Source organism: Sinocyclocheilus anshuiensis, unplaced genomic scaffold, assembly GCF_001515605.1.
Source record: "Sinocyclocheilus anshuiensis isolate Anshui unplaced genomic scaffold, SAMN03320099.WGS_v1.1 scaffold976, whole genome shotgun sequence".
In the NCBI taxonomy this organism is placed as follows: domain Eukaryota; kingdom Metazoa; phylum Chordata; class Actinopteri; order Cypriniformes; family Cyprinidae; genus Sinocyclocheilus; species Sinocyclocheilus anshuiensis.
Window position 1 is genome coordinate 1,509,511 of NW_015552538.1, and position 8,539 is coordinate 1,518,049.

Consider the following 8,539-nt stretch of genomic DNA (forward strand, 5'->3'; position numbering starts at 1 on the left):
GGACTCCGCTTCGTCCACGGTGAAAGCCGATCCGGCGATCCACAGCACGAAGTTGAAGTATTTCCTCAGCGACCAGCACGGATCAGCTCCAGGCATGACAAAGCAATATCATCCTCTTTTGGAAGGCCAAACAAAGTAGTTTCGCTTTCACAACGAAACACACAGCGCCTTCACGACATGGCGGCGGCGGCAACAATACTACAGCAAGAATAAAAGTTACGCCTTCTTTCTTTGCGTGAATATTTGGGTGGCGTTATGCAAATCTTCCCACATAGTTACGAAGACATGTGGGGGCGTGTTAGAACGAGCCGTTTTAGGTAGGTGTGGCTGACTCTTAACTTTTATAAAGAATATCTCTTTGGATTTGAGACTTTAGTCTTTGCAACTTTACAGATCTTCTTTATGCACCAAGAGCTTGTAACACTCCAAAGAGAAAGGAAAATTTGAAATCGCATCATATGACCCCTTTAACGATAAAACTTCTTTAAATAATAGAAAAAGACAGAGTTCATCTTTACCTTTTTCTGGAGTAACCAGCAAACACATTTCTTAAAGGGTAAATTCACCTAAAATTTTAAATTCTGTCATCATTTACTCACCCTCAAGTTGTTCCAAACCTGTATGACTTTCTCTCTTCTGTTGAACATAAAAGAAAATATGAACAGTTGCTAGTCCCCACTGACTTCCATTATTTGGGAAACCTACTATTGAAGTTGAAGGGGACAAGAAACATATTGCTTACCCACTTTCTTCAAAATATTTTCTTATGTGTTCAGCAGAAGAAAGAAACTTATACAGGTTTGGAGCAATTTAAGGGTGAATAAATGATGATAGGGTTTACATTTTTGGGTGAACTATTCCTTTAAGAGGACACATATGCCTCCCCCTAGTGTTCAAAAAGGAAGAATCTGTATCCTGCAAACTAAGTGAGTATTTGTAAATAAAAATAAAAATAAAAATAAATCTAATTTTTCTGCTTGACGTCATAACATTTCAGATCATGCAGAGAAATTGATATATCTGACATTAAAACTGGATGACACATTTCTCAAAAAAAGAATCTGCATCAGCAATGAATCGTAAAAAGCTGTATGATGTCCTGTGAATCATATTATGATCTGAGATCACAGAAGCTTCATTATGCAGAGGGTAACAGAATAGCCTTCCTTTAAAGTACAAATTCACACTGACCTTCTCCCAGGCACAATTGTTGACTTTTATTTATTTTGAAAGGGCTGAAACTGAGCATGAAGCCATTCTTTGTCCTCTTATGGATAGTATGGGGATAAGCACTCTTGTTCTTCTTTGACTCTAAAGGTCTTTGCACACTGAGTCCGAAACTTTCGTATGCGTTTTTCCGTTTTTTTCGTATTCGTCATCCTTTCCTATCAAAATGCTTGCTACAGATGCATGCGAAAACACAGAAAATCGAACCTGTTGCGAATTTTTTTTATGACGGACGAAAGTTTCGGAGGCAGTGTGTAAACTTGATTGACACAACGTGAGGTCGTATTTATTTTGCAACGTGCGAACATTTCGGACGAAAAATTCGGACTCAGTGTGCAGAGACATTAAGTCTTATCTGGTTTTCTGTGGGCAATGTATGCTCATTACATTGAAAAGCTTATTTATATCTGTACATGTAAATAACCATCTAACCCATGTTTAGCATCTTGGGCTAAAAATGTATTAAAGTTAGATTATGCAAATTCAAATCAATATTAATGTCAACAGGCAAATAAAACCACAGAGCAAAGCGATTAATCAGTCCCTTTGGAGCAACATGGGGTCAAAGGCACAGTGGCTCACAGCTTATACTGTACTTTGCAGGACTCATCATGGCCTTGAGCTTTAGCCAGAGCCATCTATCAAAACAGACAAAGTCTACAAATCAGTCAGTCAAAAAATACAGCAACTGAACAGCTGTGGCTTCTCAAGACACATGCATAACTACTTACAGTAAGTGTTTTATAAAACGAAATGCGTAACCCAGGTGTGTGCAGTCAGTGCACTAACATTGGTGAGGAGGAACCTCATGTGGTGGGATGGAGGAACTGCAGGCTCAAAGCATACACCCCTATTGTCCTGTATTCTTCTAATATATAACTTTTCTGAAAAATCTTTGACATCCACCGTCACACATATGATAAATACTTCAATATTCATGGACTGGGATAGCAAATATCAAAAATGTTTATTCATATTAAAGCAAATATAACGTGGTTCATTCAAAAATGCAATATGATCATCACGCTATAATACATATAATTGGTTCCACAGCAATAAATCCCGCAAACAATCACATTTGTCCACCTATATTTAAACAGACTTACTTACACTTCAACAAACTTCACCTATATTTTAAAGCAGACTGACCCGAATGAACCCAAGCGGTTGTGTTTCATCAGATGCAAGTCACGCACAACATTAATGTGCCCAATAGATTTTAAGATCTTAAGTGAAGAATATTACTGTGAAGAGAGGGTGAAGTGAATCCTAAAGGTCACAAATAACTAACATTCATGTATACGTAAAGTTATAGCTTTATATTCTAAAGGATTATTTTTTAAATAATTTGTTTATTAATAACATCAATTATATATATAAAAAAAAAATTATAGAAAACACTTGCCTCATTAATTCCCAATTTATATAAACAAATTTCTTCAAATTGTTAAAGAACATTTAAAAATGATAACCTTAGGGGTATACAACAAACCAAGCAATAACTACTTACGTGTTTAACTTCACTCCAGCTCGTTCTATTCTCCAGGTAGATTCTATTAGGCTAATCCAAAAGAGTTCATCTAGAATCTATTCCGGTGGTCTTTAATAGTGTAAAACATTTTTACAAAACTTTGTTTAAAAAAAAAGAAGAAGAACAAGGAGGGGAAGAAGAAGAATGTCTAATATTCTGCCCTTTTAGTTCTGCTCATACACTGTGCCAAAAAAAAAAACTGTGCATAGTCATTAATTATTTTTAGAATAGAAAATGTCTTTTTGTAAACTGTAAAGCTTTTTGTATTAAAGAATTCATTTTTTCTTTCTTCTTGTTGTGCATTGGATCTGCAGTTCTTATTGTATCAATAACTGCACACACACTATCATTCAAACGTTTGGGACTGGTATGGTTTGAAAGAAGTCTCTTCCACTCACCAAGGCTGCGTTTATTTGATCAAAAGTATAGCACAGTAGAAACAGTCATACTGTGAAATATTATTACAATTTAAAATAACTGTTTTCTTTTTGAATATTTCTAAAACATTTTTTTCCTGTGATGGCAAAGTCTTCAGTGTTGCATGATCCTTCAGAAATCATTCTAATATGCTGATTTGCTTCTCAGGAAACATTTATTATTATTATCAATGTTGAAAACAGCTGGGCTGCTTAATATTTTTGTGGAAACCTTGAAACATTTTTAAGGAGTTGATGAATAAAAAGTTTAAAACAGAATTTATTTGAAATAGAAATCTTTTGTGACTTTATAAATGTCTTTTTGTCATTTTTTATTTATTTAATGCATTCATACTTCATAAACATATTATTTTTCAAAAGAAAAAAATCTTACAGACGGAAACTTTTGAACAGTTGAGTATCCTCACATACTAACCTCCTTAGCACCTCAGTATTTTATTTGGAGTTCTCTTGAACCTCTTGCTATTTGTATAGCATTTTTTGCAATATTGAACGCAATTAATTGCTTGTACCTCAGTATTAAACAGAAAATAAACCCACAATTATTACAATTAGAATATGCAAATAAATGTGAAAACAGTGGTACACTATTCCTTTGGCAAGATGCAGGTAGCAGGCATAAAGTTTACAGTGTCTATGGCAACTCCATTAAATGTAGGGCTGGGTCTGATATTTTGTGCCACATGTCTTCTTCAGCATTCCCTAACTGTTGATACTGAACATGATGAGCATCACCCTGAATGTTCATGTGTGGATTTTGAAAGTTCCTCAGTGAATGCTCACTGACATGTTTGGCTCTCTCCACAGCTTTATCATGTAGTTTGTCCTCCAGAATGGCTGAAGTCTCCCGCTCCACATAAACATCATAGAGAGATTTATAATACGGCTTCCACCGGGTCATGAGAGATGAACTTATCGTCAACAAAAATGAAAGGCCAAGAATAAGAATTAGGCCAATTACCTAGAAGAAAAAAAAAAGATAAATGAGAAGTAGCATGGGTCAATGCAGAACGTGGTATAAAATGAGCAAAGAATAAATACAATACACCATCATTTCAGTGAAATCCTTCATAATATGATGCTTTTCATTAAATTTACAAAGGTAAGATTTACAAACCTAAAAAAGCTGGAAAACATGCTCACCGAATTGCTAAAGATGTCTATTAATGGTAACTGCCATCTAAATATTACTCTAAAAATTAATGGTGGCAATTCTGCACCATGTTTCAGACCAGTGTAATTACTGTTAACTAAAACAAAAACAAAAAATAAAAGTAATCATTAGAATTACTAAAATTAAAATTATTCAAACTAAAACTAATATTGTTTTGGTATCTTAAAATAAAAAATGTTAAACAAATCTTAAAACACGAATATTAGAAATATTGAAACTAAAAGAAGGCTACATAGTAATTTTGTCATGTGCTTTGTTATTTTTTATTGATTAGTTTTAATTTTTCTAAGTTAAACTAAAATTACCATGAAAGCTGAAAATCTAAAAATAAAAAAATCTAAATATTGCTAAATAGGCCTACTATATTATTATATAAATAATGCTAAATTCAATCTGGACATTTTTCGCATATTTTAAATATCATACACACATATTTTTGATGACAGCGATAGTTAATAGTGAATTAACACTGTTTTATTGCTAGTAACAACTACTTTAGTGTTTATGGTAGGCCTATTTTGGTAGTGATTATAGTAAAGAAAATCCACATAAGCACGTGCAATTGTGTTCTAACTACCAAGGGAATGTTATTCATTCATTCATTATAATATTTTTGTTGCTTTTTTTCCTTTGAACCTTTATAAAGGTGGGTACATTTCTTTCTCATTGAGGGACAGCATTTTATTTATAGAATTTTATTTACGACAGATGCTTATGCATAATAAAGCAAATAGAGGGGGAAATGTAGGAATAGCAACCAAATGAACATCACAAATTGATAAAAGACAGTATAGAAATTTACCCGTGATTCACTATCATATTTTCTTAGAATCTCTGCTTCTCGTGGAGTTGGTAGATCCTTGCACGCAATTTGCTCCCCGGTACCGTTCACATTAACGGTCCGCACGCAAACGTACCAATCCCCGTCTATAAATGCAACGACTATCCACAGCGATGCCGCATAAAAGACATTGAGTAGGTGTTTCCCAATAACACCACAGTAATAAGAGCCTTCCTGTCCACAACGCTCTGGGTGATAACAGTAACCACCAGCACAGCAGCAGCAGCATTCAAAAGTATCGCAGCACTCACTCTTACAGCATCTGCTCTGGCCGCTCACGCAACATCTGCATACGTAACATCTGCACATCTTCAGGAGCCGAGCGTCCATGAGGATCATAATGAAGAACAGTATGCCTATTGGCAGGCACAGGTAGAGCCAGCAGTGCAGGAGAGTTTCCTCGGGAGTTGTGCAAGGGCATGTGAACACATATTTGAAGAAGATAAGCATGGCTATGACTGACAGCTGTCCTGATGGGCACATTTCTGAGTACATAAATCGAAAAGACCGTGTGCCGAGCCATTTCTGCAAGTATGCTTAACGAAACCCATGCAACAAAACGATTCTGCTATAAAGCACCACGGATTGAGAAAAATCTCAGCTGTTCAGCGACCATTATGACACGACGTTCCTGATATCCGCTGCTTCGTCTTCTCAGTGGATGGGGCAGAGGAAAGGGAGGGATCATTGGGATTATCCCACAACACAAGCCTCTGGTTGGAGGGATGCAGCGCCCCTCTATGCTTGTGTTTGCATCATACTGTAACGTTATGTATGACATGGGTTTAGGTCACGTGTTGGGCTTCGTAAACCTTAAACCAGGGGTCCCCAAACTCGGTCCTGGAGGGCCGGTGTCCTGAAAAGTTTAGCTCCAACCCCAATTAAACACACCTGAACCAGCTAATCAAGCTCTTACTAGGCATACTAGAAACTTGAAGGCAGGTGTGTTGAGGCAAGTTGGAGCTAAACTCTGCAGGACACCGGCCCTCCAGGACCGAGTTTGGGCACCCCTGCCTTAAACAGAAAGAATCTGGTGTAGAAATGAGACAATTAATTATCAAATATAAAATGTGTGTGTTTTCGTATTTTGTTTAAGCCTTAAACAGAAAGAATCTGGTGTAGAAATGAGACAATTAATTATCAAATATAAAATGTGTGTGTTTTCGTATTTTGTTTAAGCCTTAAACAGAAAGAATCTGGTGTAGAAATGAGACAATTAATTATCAAATATAAAATGTGTGTGTTTTCGTATTTTGTTTAAGCCTTAAACAGAAAGAATCTGGTGTAGAAATGAGACAATTAATTATCAAATATAAAATGTGTGTGTTTTTTAATTTAAGGAGATCGAATGTTAATTTTAAAAAGTTTGCAAAGGAAACTGTGTTTCGACCACTGGATGGAGCCCGTCTAATGTTTTTATCTCAGGGAGGTGTGTCTTTACTGTATACGAGTCAGGAACATAGACTGGTCAGGAAGCACTTTTACTGAAATTTACACTGCAAGATATTTACGTCTTCATGTATTTTCTTAAAACCTAAACTTGTCACTCGACTCTGACTTTTTGTCCGCGGTAACATCTGCTTTGACATGACAACACTAGCAAGAGAGATACTGCAGGCTGGATTTGCATTATATCCGAGTATTTAATTAATTTTTTATCAAAAGAAAGATAATTTAATTTGTTTAATTTTTATATCAATATGTGTATTATGCGGTCTGATTTATTTAATGAATACTCGAGATGTTTACTTGTATGTGTACTTTGTGGTAGCCTAATACGGAAATAGAATAACGCTACTTTACAGCGTGTATCATATGATTGTTATTTACTGTAGGTTTCATTGCCGTTTTCTCTTTTCTCGGACTCTATTTTAGACACTGGTGGCACCATGACAGTGTTTAAAAACTGTACTGTGGTGTTAGATGTGAAAAATGTGCCTTTTAAAGAAAAGAATGAACTGAGATTAGCTCTTCTGGAGAATGGAGGAAACATCTCATATGTCATCAACAAAGAGGTACGTATTGTGCTCATTTTTTGTAATAACTACCTTTCTGTCTAAAGCAAATTATTGTTTAAATATAGGTAAGAAGTTGAGTTTCAACGTTGCATAAAATACAGACTTCTGACCTCCGTTTATCTCCTCCAGTGCTCTTTTGTAGTCACTAGCAGTGTGAATGATCTGAGCAGTAACCGGCAGCGCAGCATCCAGAAGCTGCAGATCCCAGTGGTCGGGACGCAGTATGTGTGGAGCTGTTTGGACCAAGGGCATCTCCTGCCTTTGACGGAGCATAATTTGAACCCACAGCTGCCATATCCCACCTCTGAATTCCTCCCTCCTTCAGGTAGGAGTTCATGAAGACTGCTTGTTTTCTGTGGTTGTATTAGCACACTGTGATCTGGAAACCTGGTTTAGTTTTTTTATTCAAAGCACTTCCTCAGACTGTGGTTGCCAAACCAGCACTACCTTGTAAGTTTATTTGATCACTGTCTTTCTTCGGTAGAACAGATGTCAGTTGTTTGTCTAAAGTGATACTGTAAGGTTTACTTGTATCAGATGTGAAAGGAGGTCAAAGGGCCAGAACAGATGGGAGTGTCACAGCCAGATTAGTTTTATTTGTTGACATTGGGTGTGTTTGGTTCTGTGTTTGCATATGTTTGGCCTTGTGTTGCAGTACATTTTTGTTGAGAATGTATTTGGCATTATATTTGGGTTATGAGAGTGTTAAGTGAGATTAAACCATGTATTTTTGTGGCATGGTTGACATTATGTTGTTTTTCACCATAAAGAGGTAAAAGTGTCAACACGCATACTAGGAAAAGAGACGTTCAGAGGTCACCCTGAACTCCCAAAGACTGAAGCTGAGATTCTTGAGAAGGGTGGACCCCGTCCTGGCAGGTTCAGGTGCGCTCTTGTTTTTTGTCACTGTCAGTTCTTGAGTTTGTTCAACAGTTTTTGGTTTTTAATCAGTTTCTGCAGCACTTGTGCTGTTTAGATTTGCTTGTTTACCTGACTACCCCTTTTCATTTACTCAATGCAGAGTTTACAAAGAAGGCGACCATGACCTGCCTGAATTTCCTTCATATTTTCAAGTGGCCAAGTATTCAGTTTTTGAGAGGGTGAGAGACTTCATTCATCATTCACATTAACTTTATTTTATTATTGGACACTAAACAATAAATTAATTTTAAAAAGTATGATGACGATTTTAACACATTCTTCACCACAGCCTGAGCATGTCTGCAAGTGTTTTTGTGTTTCAGGTCAAACCCAAGACTTTGTCTGTTCTGGAGCTGCAGAGTGCCAAAGGCCGAGCAGGCCAGCAGTATC

At 36.5% G+C, this 8,539-nt stretch overlaps 2 protein-coding genes across 4 annotated transcripts in view; one reads left to right on the plus strand and one right to left on the minus strand.

Annotated features, from left to right (window-relative positions):
* Positions 1–3,603: 3,603 nt before the first annotated feature.
* On the minus strand, positions 3,604–5,915 carry LOC107663877 (uncharacterized). The gene is made up of 2 exons (XM_016454259.1): positions 5,172–5,915; positions 3,604–4,156 (listed from the first exon to the last, which is right to left on the minus strand). The coding sequence occupies exons 1-2, from the start codon at positions 5,703–5,705 to the stop codon at positions 3,830–3,832; spliced, it is 861 nt and encodes a 286-aa protein (XP_016309745.1). The 5' UTR covers positions 5,706–5,915; the 3' UTR covers positions 3,604–3,829.
* A 749-nt stretch (positions 5,916–6,664) lies between these two features.
* Positions 6,665–8,539, plus strand: part of LOC107663876 (poly [ADP-ribose] polymerase 4-like) — a 30,900-nt gene continuing 29,025 nt past the window's right edge. Inside the window, exons 1-6 of one of the 3 annotated variants that reach the window (XM_016454256.1) lie at positions 6,665–6,677; positions 7,086–7,225; positions 7,358–7,553; positions 7,999–8,113; positions 8,250–8,328; positions 8,473–8,527. In XM_016454256.1, the coding sequence (XP_016309742.1) occupies positions 7,100–7,225; positions 7,358–7,553; positions 7,999–8,113; positions 8,250–8,328; positions 8,473–8,527 (571 nt within the window). In that variant the 5' untranslated portion in view covers positions 6,665–6,677; positions 7,086–7,099. The other 2 variants (XM_016454257.1, XM_016454252.1) reach the window with 2 other exon arrangements.